The sequence below is a fragment of the Microtus oregoni genome, unplaced genomic scaffold (assembly GCF_018167655.1).
Source record: "Microtus oregoni isolate MIOR12 unplaced genomic scaffold, Mior012 000014F_ref0000157, whole genome shotgun sequence".
NCBI classification, from domain to species: Eukaryota; Metazoa; Chordata; class Mammalia; order Rodentia; family Cricetidae; genus Microtus; species Microtus oregoni.
In genome coordinates this window covers 26,290,537-26,305,169 of record NW_024543073.1, presented here as the reverse complement: position 1 = coordinate 26,305,169, position 14,633 = coordinate 26,290,537, and the positions used below count along the sequence as shown (strand labels likewise).

At 35.3% G+C, this 14,633-nt stretch overlaps 1 protein-coding gene across 3 annotated transcripts in view; it reads left to right on the top strand.

Moving 5' to 3' along the window:
* Nucleotides 1-14,633, top strand: part of Edil3 (EGF like repeats and discoidin domains 3) — a 434,158-nt gene that overhangs the window by 399,725 nt on the left and 19,800 nt on the right. For all 3 annotated transcript variants that reach the window (XM_041663625.1, XM_041663624.1, XM_041663623.1), the window contains one exon: nucleotides 3,005-3,160. In XM_041663625.1, the coding sequence (XP_041519559.1) occupies nucleotides 3,005-3,160 (156 nt within the window). The remainder of the gene's footprint in view (nucleotides 1-3,004; nucleotides 3,161-14,633) is intronic.

Sequence of the window (14,633 nt, the reverse complement as noted above, 5' to 3'; positions counted from 1 at the left end):
TTAAATATAAGTGTCATATTCTGAAGGTCTCTGAAAGATTTAAAGAATACTTATCTAATTGAAATATATCTTTATATATCTAGAAAACCTAACTAACATGACTATGAGCTTGACTGTTATAGATGATTATCTATTAATCTATACTTTTTAACTAACATTACATTTTTAAATAAGCTACACAAACACAATGTTAATTAAAAAGCAGAATATATATATATATATATATATATATATACAGTATAACAAAATTTACCTTAAATTTGTATCAATAAACCAAGATCCATACAAATGGATATATCCCCCTTTAAATATAAACAAACATTTTAAACAATATTTGGGAATATGAGTGTTGTTCTCTAGACTATTTCCTGTTGATAGGGGATGATATTAATCAGGTTCATGGTGTGTCCTGTGTACTAGGTTCATCTTAGTCAGCAGTTGGGCAAAGTAATTTTTGGGGGTGTCAACAGCAATCTTTCAGGGGTTCTTCCATATTAGTCTGGAAGGATTCCATAGGTTCACATCCTCTGTGGAAACAAAAGAAGAACCTCTTTTCCAAAGCAACATATCCTTAGACCCAAATTTTGGAATCAAGATACCTTTAAAATATAAATTGGTTTAGCTTAGTAGCCCATACAATGAAATGTCTCTCTGTACTTAGCTTCCTCACAGTCAAAAAATTCAAAGAAAACATAATAATATTCATAATCTGAGCTGTGTATATTCCATCTTTATTTGGCTTATGTTTCTTGATTTATATTTTATTATCTTTACTTCTTTAATCTATGACTGTACTCTTTTATATTACATTTACCATCTCGTTACCCTTTTTCTTCTTTCTCCCAAGCCTATGTACATTTTTTTAGACACACTGTTTCTCATTTAGAGGTCTTTTATTTCTGAAACTGTCCTTATCATGTATTGGTAATCCTCTTCTGACCAGGGCTAAGTGATTCTTAAACACCTAAGCAGTAGCCTTGCTAGGGCAAACAAGGCCCTGACTGCTTGGTCCACCCAGTTCAGCATGGAGGAGCTGTTTGCTGCCTCCAAGAGCCATGCTCACCGTCCAATTTTTAGGCACACAGCCTGTCTATGTTGCCATTAAGCAAGTTGTAGCACTCTGTTCACAAACCTCATTTAAATGCTCAGCCTCCTGAAAGAGCCAGATGTCACGCTGGCAGCATGGGCCGGAAAGCTGGCATTTCAAAACTGTGTGGTTTTTTTTCTGCTACTGCTGAATCAGTAAAACATAACCTTTAATCTCTTAAAGGACCTACAGCATCCTGCCAGCAAAATGCTGCCTACCAAGAAGCTGTGCTTAACTCTGTTCTTTTGTGTCTAAGATTACTTTTTAAGATTTTGCAGGTATTTTTGTGGATCTAGCTAGCACATGTTGGAGTGCCAAATAGTAGTATGGAGGCCATTTGTTTGTTTCCCAGGTGCCCAGACTGCCAAAATAACCACACAGAAACTGTATTAGTTAAATCACTAATTGACATTTTTTAGCTCTAACTTTTTATTGGCTAGATTTACATCTTAATTAAACCCATTTCCATTATTTTATATTTTACCATGAGGCTCATGGCCTACCAGCAAGATTCTGTGTGTCTTTTTCTGGCAGCAGTTCCATGGCTTCTCACTCCCAGCATGCAGTTTAGTTTTCTCCACCTATCTCTGTTCTATCCTATCAGGCCAATTCAGTTTCTTTATTAATAATTGGTAGCCACAGCATACAGAGGATAATCTCACATCACCTCCCCTTTTCTGTTTAAATAAAAAGGAAGGTTTGAACTTTAACATAGTAATATTACATATAACAAAACAGCTATTAAAAAAGAATTACAGTTACAATATGTATATCTTCTGTCTGTGTCTCAGGAACCATTCTTGATCTGCTCTGTACTGCCACTCTCTGTGTCTCAGGGAGCTTCTGAGGTTTCTGTGGATGGCTGAGTTTGGAGGCAAAGTGAAACGTACAGATTACAGGGTCTGATGGGGGGTTGGGCATCCTGTATGCAGGAGTCCTGCCCTCTGAATGATTAGTGCAGCTAAGGTAGGTGGGAGAGAGGCCTAAAGCCTAGAGACTGGGATGTCCAGCTGGGGAACTGGTTACTCACCTCTTGATCAACTCTATGTAGTCACAGTCTGTGTCTCAGGGAGCTGCTGAGATCACAGGGGATGAGTGAGTCTGAGGACAGAGTGGACCTTTTTGATTACCAGGTCTGATGTTATAGCAGCCTGCATGCAGGAGACTTGCCTGTTAATCAGCTAGTACAGAAGACTAATAGGATTTATTCGTAGTTTTTTTTTCACCATTTTGCATGAAAAATGCAATCACCTAGATGTACAGTTAGACTCTCATATTGTTAAGTCTTCATTTTTTTTCCTTTTCTCCAGTTGTCCTTATATATGTCCTTCAGTTTTGAACATGACTCTAGCCTCAAATTATTTATGATTATAGTTTTCTGAAAGGGGATTTTCATTGTAAAATGATTAATATCAATCAATTATACAGTCTTGAATTAAACAAAATTCACAGGAACTCGGTGGGAATCTTAATATTTAATTATTAAGTGTTATATACTGTTTGTATTCCACTTCGTGAAGCAATAATTGACCACATACTATATTACTTTGTTTTTCTGTGATTGAATTGATCGCTAAATCTGTACATTAAATTATGATCACAAATGTTCAATGTCAGTGTCATATGGTTGCACAACAAGTGAACCAGTTTAATATAAGAAGTACTAGTGAACTAAACTGACCATCACTTTATTTTAAAGTGTTCCACCTGGTGGATGAAGACATCTTAGACTATATATCTAATGGCAAGATAAAAATATAAGCCAATAATAAATGCATTCATCTCTTTCAAAGTACAAATAACCAGGAGGGTTTTTCTCTTAGCATGTATGTTTTTCAATCTCTTGAGTTCAAGAGTTTTACAAATTTATAATGGTTTAATTCATTCCATTTAATGACTGTGCTCTTCTCTTTTTAGGTTGATCTTCTTGTCCCTACAAAAGTGACAGGCATCATCACACAAGGAGCTAAGGATTTTGGTCATGTGCAGTTTGTCGGTTCATACAAACTAGCCTACAGCAATGATGGTGAGCACTGGACTGTGTACCAGGATGAAAAACAGAGAAAAGATAAGGTAAGTGGTCTGCATGCTTTGTAGAGTGAAGGGTCAGTCTCTGGTTATATTTTTATTTTTATTATTTTATTTTTTTTATTGAAAATTACCACCTCCTTCCCTCCTCCCACTTCCCTCCGTTCTCCCCACTCCCCCTCCCCCTCCCTCTCCAGTCCAAGGAGCAGTCAGTGTTCCCTACCCTATGGGAAGTCCAAGGTACTCCCTGCTCCCCCCAGGTCCAGGAAAGTGAGCATCCAAATAGACTAGGCTCCCACAAAGCCTGTCCATGCAGTAGAATCAAAACCCAGTGCCATTGTCCTTGGCTTCTCCATCAGCCTCCACTGTCAACCACATTCAGAGATTCCGGTTTGACCACATGCTCCTTCAGTTCCAGTCCAACTGGCCTTGGTGATCTCCCATTAGATCAGTCCCACCGTCTCAGTGGGTGGATGCACCCCTCGCTATCCTGACTTCTTTGCTCATCTTCTCCCTCCTTCTGCTCTTCATATGGAACTTTTAATGGAAAATGATTTCATTCAATGTATTTTGATCATGGTTTCCATTTTCCCAACTCTTCCCAGACACTCCTCCCATTTTTTCCACCCACCCAACTACATGTCTCTTCTTTCTCTCTCTCTTTAGAAAACAAAGCAGACAAACAGGCAAAAAAGCACATAATAAAAAGAAAGAAAAGGAAGAAAAAAGACAAGAAACATACAAGCACACACACTCAAACACACACATCCTTTAAAACACAAAACTGCAAAGCATAATTAGCAAAGGGTAAGTAATTAAAAGAATGCATAAACAATTTTGAATATATTCTAAAAATAATGACAATGCATACAATAAACCATGCTAAATAAGGATTTCAAATAAAAGACTTTTCAGTAGAGATTATGATGGTAAAACTTATTTACTAATAAAGTAAATATTTTTATTAATAAAAATTCTCAAATTCTCCATACTATACAGCAAGACATGGGTATATAAAATCCTCTGAGGGTTTACAGACACTGTTCTGTAGAATTATGTGCTTCATGAAATGCAGGATTTAAACTTCATATGTGAATTTGTCTTGGAATTTGTTTTAAGACAGAGAAGTCTTTTAAACTATTTTTCAATATGCACTCAAAATAAATAGTAGTTAAGTCTTTACAATCAGTGGGGCATGGAGACACGTGCATATGATCCCAGAAAACCGAGGCAAGAGATCTGGCACAAAGTCAAGGCTAATCTGAGTTATTTTATGAAGCTATTTCTAAAACACAAAACCTAAAACAAAAGAACAAGCAAGCATTCATTTGTTGACATACTTATTTCTATTTACATTTGAGATGTAAATTAATGCTTAGATTTGAATATTTTAAGTTGTTTTACTGTATTTGATAATGAATGCACTTGATCTTGTTATCACAGCTAGAAACAGATGCAAATGCATTCTATGAAGTTGCTGACTGACGTTATTGCTAAGTTGATAATGTTATTCAAATTCTCTGTATCCTACTGGTGTTTTGCCTGCTGACTGTTACTGAGAGTGATATAACTAACTTTCATTATTACTATGGGTTTGCCTATTTTTCTTTGCCTTGTCATCTTAGTTGCTTTCATATATTAGCACAAAGTCATATTGTCATTTAAATATTAAGTGACTCATATCTTACAATATTTTCCCTATAAAATTCATTTCATCCAGCATTTGAAAACATTACCTCCAGGTAATGTACGTGTATTTTACTCATATAAAGTATATTTGGGATGAAATTCTTTGTATAGATAATGGGATTTTTGAGTCCAATCTAACTCTACTTTGAAAACAAACAAAAACAAGCTTTCAAATCATTAATATTTGATGTTATTATTGATGTAAATAGTTTTCAATTGATCATATAAACATTTATTTTCTATGTACTGTATTTTTTCATTTCCAAATGGGACTATAGAGGTGAGAGGCTGATGAGGTCGCTAGGTATATTACTGGGTGAGTGGGAGTGGTGTGCACACAAAACAGTATACTATGACCATAGCATATGCAGGTGGAGGAACTAGGTTTATGAGGGTTCCAAGCTAAACCAGCTCCTATGCTTGCCTGCCTCAGTAAGATTATGTAAGGAAAACAACCATCAAATAGTAATAATTCTGTTCTACCATAAGTGGTGAAAATAAAATTCTAAAACACATAAATGCTTTTTCTGTTTTTCTATGGCACTAAGTAACTGATCTTTAGAATGGTTATAAAATAGTATTCATTTACACATAGCAATGTCTGCACAGACATAGAAATGTATTCATCAACCTGTGCATACACAAGTAGCAAAATCCAACTGAAAGTAAAAGGATGCTCTGTTTTCATCCTGCAGATGTCATTTTCTATGCAACCTCTCACAGCATCCACAATTCTGTTTGTTAACGGTATTCATTATTTAGTCAGGCCTAACTCGGCCTGTGGTGACACTTTAATACAGTCCACATATCCTTAGGGTCCTCTTTCCAGTGCACAGTATTTCTTAACACTGAACTGGCTTTCAGCTTTCTTCACTACGTGGCTTCAGCTGCCATTTAATTTGAAAGTCAAATGTTCCCTTGCTCTTATGAAGGTGACATTTGTTTCAAACTTCTGGAGTGCTGTTTTACTATGTTTAGCAGGAAAACTACAAAACTTGACAGAAACTTTCAGTGTTTAATTTTTGAGGATAAAACTGAAAGCAAAACAATAATAAATTTCAGGAAGAGTTCATATATGGAAAAAATTAAAAAGTTAAAAATAAGTTTCCTTATTCAGTAGATTAGGTATAATGCCATAGTGTCAGGATGCGAATTTACACTGCAGGCACTTTGACGATGAAAAGGACTGCTAATATTTTATTTCTTCTCTATCCTTGAAGTCATTAAGTGTTTAAAAACCATAAAAGCATGAGATAAAAAAGAATGAAAAAATTCTCAGAAATATGAAAAAAGAAAAACTGTGGAACCTTAAGAAAGAAAGACGCATATTATTGAAGAAATGGGTAAAACATCTCAGTTCACTCATGATGGTGAACTTTCTTACCCAGGGGTTCAGATACAAAGCCATCTGATTTTCATGAGAATGTCTGTTGAAACAAACCCTATCTAGTGGTTCCTGCTTATAGGTCTAGTACAAGATAGGCAGGAGAACCACTCTGAGCCTAAATCCAGCTTAGTCATTGTATAATTTCAAGGTCAGCATGGGGTACAGAATGAAACTAGGAAATGAAAGATAGAAATAATGGGGGGGGGTTGTTATTAAGACAGGAACAAAAAAAAAGGAGGAAAGAAAGTGAGTAGGAAAGAAAATACAGACTCTGTCCCCTGCCTCAGAGTATCTGCAGGTAATACTTAAGTCTGAATGTTTATAGAGACCGTAGTTAATATAAATAAACAAATGTGGGAAGGACCATCCCAGTAAACTCTATAACCAAAGTTTAAAATTTGAAATAAAAAAGGTTTTGGAGTTTGCTACTCAGAAAAAGATGCATTACAATTCTTAGGACTTTGACTGACCTCTGACTAGTTGGTAGACATCAGTATGAATTAGTATCTCCAGAAAGGTTTTTTTATTTTAATAAGTTCCCAAATTCCCTTATGAAGAGCTTCATTTAAATATTTCAATAGTTAAAATAATAGTAGACTGAAATCATAGAACTAAGAAATTAGGAATATAGCTTAAGAGGGAAAGCTCCCTGAAGGAATGACATGTAACGGGCTTTTTCTTTTAGGCCACCAACCAGCTCCAAATCATGGCATAGAAACTTCTTATTAATTATAAATGTTCTTTAGAGAAGGAGAGAGCCATGCTCCAACTTCAAAACCAACTTTGAATTTTAATTGAGTTGAGACTACAACTTTTCTGAGAAGTAAAGAGATATAGATATTTAGGTAGTGAGATAATACCCTGCAAAGAATACTGGTGCATAAATCAGATTTTTCTTTGCTTGGTAATTTTTTTTCTGGATAGTTTTCCATTCTTTTTTAGATGTCTAGATGCTCAAGGTCTTTTGATATCTTTAAGATGGGTATTTTTATTTTTTTGTAAAGATAAGAAAAACAGAATGTTTTCCTGTACTTTATTTGTTGAGTTTTCCTTTTGACCTGTCACACGGATTGATGAAGCACCATTTCTCTTTCTTAGGAGTTCTCTCCTATTCAAATCAAATCTTTATCAATTTTGATGGTATCCATAGCTCTTCTTCTCCTGTAGAACAAAAATGAAACTCCTTCTCCAATATAACACGTCCTGGTTTCCATTCTAAAGTTAACACATCTTTAAAGTACATAGGCTGATTTAAATAGTTTCTTTCTGTTGTCCAATGTCTTTCCACAGTGGTTGTTCCTTTCTCATTAGCATTAAAAAACTCACAATTAATAAGGCATTATGCAATCTATCTCTGGAGGTCTTCGTTTCTCCTACCTATATACTAAACATTTCTTTTAATGTACAATTAAATCTTTCTATAATCGTTTGTCCTGTAGGATTGTGTGGTATACCTGTAATAGGCTTTATATTATAATATACAAAAAAATTCTTTCATTTTACTAAAGACATATGCTGGATCATTGTCAGTATTAATTTGTACAGGTACTCCCATGATGATCATGACTTCTAATAGGTATATAATTACAGAATAATCCATTTCAGGACTCAAAGTAGTTGTCCATTGAAATCCTGAAAAACATGTCTATTATATGGTGTACATATTTTAATTTTTTAAATTATGCAAAATGAAACACAATCATTTGCCACATTTCATTTTTTTGCATACCTTTATGGCTACTTTCTTCAGGTAATGGAGTTTGGTTAAAGAAAGAACAAGTAGGAATTCTTTCTCGACTTCCTTGGCTTGCTGCCCAGCAACAGAAAAATTATTTTTTAAACCTTTGCTATTGTTATGATGGTTTTTAAATAAAATCTTGAAATGTCAAGTATATTTCTTATTAATAACAGATCGATTTCATCTTTACATTATGCTAGAGAACATGGCAGACCCATAGGGAATCTTATGTGTATTTTATAAACATATATGGGATGATTCCTATTCCTGAATATTTCTTGTAATTGTATAAATAATGAAGTTAATTTTGTTCTATCATGAATAAATATAGAAGTTTCGATTTGTAAAACAAACCTTTCTGTATATTGATAGTAACTATACTGAGAGGTTCTGTAAAATCCATTAGTACCATGAGAATGGCATATTATTCAGACTTTTTTCACAAAATTGCAAAGAGCTTTGAACTTCTTTGCTTAAGTTTCCTGGTTTACCCTGTTTTTCCTAATTTGTTTGCTTCAGTACAGAATGTTGGGACTCCAGAAATTGGTCTTATCCATACAATTCATGGAAGGATCCATCTGATTCCTTTTATGAATTTAATTCTCTCAATTTTGAGATAACTGTTGTTAACGTTTCCCAAAAATTATTGCAAGCTCTTTGTCAATATTCATTATTATCCCATGAAGAAGGAATTTCCTCATTAGTTAAATGTACTATAATTTCTGCTGGGTCCATTCTTGAAGTTGACAGTCTTACTATTCCTTTTAAAATCAAATCAGAAATCTTTTAAACATGTCTCTAATTTCTTATTCTGTTTACGTGGTAGAAATAGCCATTGCAATGTAATATCTTCACTCTGCATCAAAATCCCTGAAGAGGATTGCCTAGAGTGTAACATAACCAGAATGCAGTTAAGTTTTATCTCCATATGATCCATAAGTGCATTCTGTAATTTCTTTTCCACTAAAGTCAATTCTCTTTCAGTTTCAGCTGATAATTCTCTAGGATTATTTAAGTCCTTGTCCTTTTCTAGTGTCCTAAACAAATTACTCACTTCCTCAGCTTCTATCCTAATAGTGTCAATAAATTTGAAATATCCCCTCGCAATCTTTGAAAGTTACTAAGAGTCTGCAGTCAATCTCTCCTGATTTTTACCTTATGTGATCTATTTTTTTTGTAGACCTATTTTATATCCTGTAGAATTAGTAGAATCTTATCTTTGTAATTTTTAAGGAATAATTTGGAATCCACAGCAAGAAAAAATTTTCTTTACTTCTCCAAACATTTTTTTTTATTTTTTAAATGTGTACACATTAAAATTTTAATGAATCAGCCCATAGGTTATCATCCATTTAATGGTAAATTATATATTATATAATGGTAAATTATATATATAATATAAATTATATATTATGGAAATTGTACACAAATTATTTCCAATGGATTTTGCACAAAATATTAGCACAGGGTGGAGTTATTTAACTTTTCCTGTGGGAGGACCTTCCATTGATATCTCTTAACTTGCTGAGAGTTGTTATAAGTAGGCATCATGAAGGCAAATTTTTCCCTATCTTTGTCTTTTAATGGTCTAGTGAAGAAACATTCTTTTAAGTCAGTAACTATAAGAGTATATTCTTTAGGTAATAAAGAAAGCAAAAACATTACAGGCTGTAGAGATACCATTGGCTGAATTGCTTTATTTATGGCTCTTGGGTCTGTCAAATTCTCCAGATTTCTTTCAATTAACAAATACAGGAGATTCCAAAGGCTGGTAGATCCTTCAATATATCTAGTATTTAGCTGTTCCTGAACCAGCTGTTCAAAACCCTGTAGTTTTTCTGATGTCAAAGGTCACTGCCCAACCCAGAGAGGTTTGTTAGTTAACCATATTAAAGGTAGGGCCATTGGTACCTCTGAAAGATCAACAGCTGTTGTGCCTTGTTTATACTGTCTGAATGGTCAGTAACTGTTTTTTAATAGTGCCTTATAATATTATTCCCAGAAACATGAGTAAGTCTATGTTTCATTTCTGAGACTGGAGGAGTGTTAATCTGGGTGTTCCATTGCTGGAACAGATCACAATCCCATAGATTCACTGCTCCATTAACCACATTTGGCCTTAGCCTTCTTCTCTTCCTGCTGCCCCTATTCATTCAATCTATTTCATGCTTTGTTTTACCTGAGATAGGGTTCCAATCCCTAGGAATTGAATATCTACCTCCTGAAGAGGCCTATTTGGGTGCCTTCATTCTGGAGTAATAATAGTCACATCTGCATTTGTGTCTAATGATCTTCTCAATTACAATGTTGCTTATCTATACCCTTAGCTCTAGTCTTTGGTCACTTATAGAAATCTGCCAAAATAATGTTTTATGGTTCCTCCTGAAATTTTTGATTCATCCTCCAAAGCTATTCTATTATTCAGAGCAATATGGTTTTTTACAATAGACATTGGATCCTCTTGGGAATGACTGGACCACATTCAACTTTGGATACTGAAAGGGGCCTCCAAAGGCATTTCCTGATGAAAAAGGTTTACCTTGATTGTACCTTGTTGAGCTTTAGTCATTGGTCCAATGTCAGCCTTTGCTACATCTTCTGCATAATCCAGAAGATTGATTGGAATCATCTATTTGGGTCATTCCTAGAAGGGATATTATTTTTAGAAATGCCCTGTCTACAATTTCATTTCAGATGGTATATTCAAATACAATAAAAACATTTGACATTTTGATTTCTTTTTAGGCCTTTGGAAATTGTCCCTCCTATCCAGGCCACAACACTATAGTTAAGAGACTCAACATTGGCTGTGTGTAAGATCAATTTGTCAATAGGTGCTGATCTGACCTTTAAAGGTCCAATCATCTTTTTGCATTCAAAATTAGCATTTCCAAACATGTGTACAACATGAAGACAATGATCTCAAAATTAGAACAATATATAATAATGTCTTAATCAAAGGTAGAAATGTATAGTGCAATATGACAAAAAATTCTAACTTTGTATCAGTATACACAATATCTTAAGTTGAAGTAGAAACATACATACAATATGACAAAAATAATTTTAAATTTGTGTACAAAACATTTTAAGTGGAACTAGGAATAATATACAAAATGACAAATATAATTTTGAATTTGTATCAATATACAAATTATCTTAGACAGGAATAAAAAAATATTTTTACATATGTAACAATATACAAGAATCTATACCATTGTAAATTGTCTAAAACTAATAGTTACTAAAGTAGTTTACAAGTAGATACCCTAATCTACCTAATTATTCTATCCTATCTATTCCCCTTTTTTTCCATATCAAATAAAATTCCTGAATTTGATTATTATTATTCTGCCCCCAACCCTATAGTAACTTATAACCAAACCAGAGAAAAACCAAAATCTATCCATCTCATCTGTTGTGAGAGGGAGTATCAATTTCTTAGAATTACTTCCAGCTGTCTTGGGGGTGATGGTATCTCTATGGGATCTTGTAAAAATCTAAAACAATGGTAAAGTCTCAAAAGGAGTAGCTGTAATATTTGCAGCTGGTCTCTGAGTAGTGGGTAAGGCTTATCTAATGTTCTAATATAAAGTTCTAATATGGCATTCTGGCTGGAGTGTTGTAAGAAGGCAGACTATCTCAGCTAGCCAAATTGAAATTGTTTTGGACAGCTTATGGTCCAAAGCTGATCTTTGAGTGGTGTTTATCGAATTGATGGAATCATTATGAAACAGGTAAAATTGTTGTGGACTCCCATCTTCCTTCTGGAGACTTTAGAGATTGTTGTTAGAAAAATTTCACTGTGTAAAACTTAAGCATTATTAATATCAAGATGGAAAGTTTAAATTTTAAGATAGATATTTATGCAAAAAAAGGTACTATGCCATCAAAAGTAAGTATGGGGAGTGTCACGCCCGCCTCGACCAGAAAGGAAGACGCAACACCGGAGCTCTTCTTGCAGCAGTTTATTCAGGACTTTTTTACAGCAATCTCTCTCTCTCTCTCTCTCTCTCTCTCTCTCTCTCTCTCTCTCTCTCTCTCCAGGCAATTCTCTCCCAGCCCTTAAAGAGGCACGGGCCGCAAACCCCGGATTGCCAGGTGGGCACTGCCCATAGGTCCACACATATGCAAGCAGCTGACAATCATTGCATGATAATAGCATGAGTCAGGCCTTAGCCATAATCGCCATCAGGTGCGGCTCCACGCAGCTCTCTACAGGGGAGGAACAGTATTTTGAGGAGATAGCAGAGTTTTGACAACAATAGTCTTGCCAGCTATACCTTAACCTGTTTCTCTTCATCTACATTTTGCCCCAGAACAGTTTACCTTTATTTCCTTATGTATATCTTTCCTTCACTGATTCTTTTGTCTGTCTATCTGGTGACTGCCTTGCTTCTGGCCCTGGGCATGTCCCACCCTTCCTCCCTTATTATCTCCTCCTTCTTCTCTCTCAAATCTAGACTTCTACTTCTCCTTATTCACTTTGTCCACCACCCTAACTTATTTCCTTTATGTCTAGATATTGGATGTTCAGCTTTTATTAGACTATGAAGTGCCTTAGGCAGGCAAGATGAAACAAATGCAGCACATCTTTACATAATTAAACGCACCACAGACAAATGTAACACATTTTCATATAGTAAAAGTAATATTCCACAACATAAACAGGTGTAACACAACTTTGCTTAGTTAAATTAATATTCCACAACAGTGACATGGGTATTCACTCAATCATTTGCATGTTATAGTTATGGAAGACTGTAACTTAGCATAATATAGTAGAACCAAAATCACCATTTATAATGAGGAAAGATGCAAAACTTCTATTTCATCAGCATATTTTGAAAGACTAAAGTGTAGCCAACTAAGTACATTGTCTGATAGATTAAATCCAGGGAGTTTCCCTGCACAGATCACCAGTTTCAAAGCCTATGACTTCCTGGTAGACATAAAGAATTACTGATCTTCGTAACTTCATTCCCTTTCCTAGTGTTTGTAATGATGACCAGGCCAGGGAGATGATTAAGTATGTAAAAGCTCTTGCCACTCACTCAGAGACTTGACTTCGAATCTTGAGACCCACTCTGTGGAAAGTAAGAACTGCCTAATGCCAAGTTGACTTTTAACATACATAAGCATCACTGCAAACTCTCCACAGTCTGCTCTGAAGGATATATTCAACTTCAAGAGGATTGCAAATGCCACAGAACATCCCACTGAAACTCTGAAGGGATCACTATCAAAGAACTGAAATTAAATGTGGAAGTTTAAAGCCCCTCAAATCCAGTCCATAGTAAGGCAGCCGTCAGCAGAATAAACATTGGTAAGGCTGTCTCTTGAAAATGTTGTTAGAATGAGAATTCTTCATCTAAAAAATTCTTTTCAAAGATAGCAGAGTTGGCTTGGTAGAAAAAGTATTTGTGAAACCAACACGAGAAGTTCAGATCCTGATAACACACGTATATTGCAGCTGTTGTAACATAAGCCTGGAATCATGGTGCTGGAGAGGTACAAACAGGAGAGTTCTTGGGGGCTTGCCTGGCTAATTAGTTTAGCTCAAATTGGTGAGCTACAATTTAAGTGAGAGACCCTGTTTACAGATAATAATCATAATAGTAATGTGGAAATAAAGAGACAAAAGCACTCAGCATTAACCTCTGGCCTATACATATGTGCATTCACACAAAGCCAGTGCATACACATATTTCACAAGCACATATGCACAAACTCACACACACTCTTTAAAAATAAGGAGAATGGAATCTACTGTGGTGATCATGGAGGAAGATGCTTGCGGGGGGACACAAGGGAGTGAATTGTCCTGTCAAGAGAGAAGCCATGCTGCTGATCAGTTGCCCGGTGGAGCTATTAGGCTCAGTCCCTCAGCATCAGCCCCCAATGCCATTCTCAAATAAGGTTGAATGAAAAGGAAAGAAGTTTCGTTCTGAAAGCAATTTCCAAAAAGGAGATTGCTGCACACAAACTCATAGATCTCAAAGATAACAAGTAAATTGTGCCACATGATAAAAACGCAGCCACAGTCACCTTGCTTTCCCACTTGGATGTTTGCTGGATGACTTAATTGAAACTGAAGTAAAGGAGACAGTGATATAGTTTTAAGTTTTGTCTAAAAATAAGGATGTTGCTACATAAGTATATCAACTGTTCAGAAACAATACCTGTTTTTTTTTTTTTTGCTGTAATTCAGTATTAGAGACTATTCTAGCATTGGTTTCTATTGCTGTGAACACCATAACCAAGGCAGCTTGAGGGGAAGAGGGATTTATTTTTTTTTATATTTCCACATCAGAGTCCATTATTGAAAAACTTAGGGCAGGAACTCAAGGCGGAATCGAGAGGCAGGAGCTGATGCAGTGGTCACGGAGCAGTGCTACTTGTCTTGATCCTAATGCCTTATTCATCCTGATTTACTATAAAACCCGGGACCACTGACCAGGGGTACACCACATGTAGTGATCTGGGCCCACCCTGTCAATCATCAATCAAGAAAATGCACATGGACTTGACCACAGATCAGTCTAGTGAGAGAATTTTCTCAGTTGAGATTCCCTATTTTAAAATGACCCTAATTGTGCCAAGTTAATATAAAACTGAGCCAGCATAGGGTCCTTACTAATACAGGAGCTATATAACAAAGAATATAACAAATTTCCATATTCACATAAGATGGAAGTCAATGT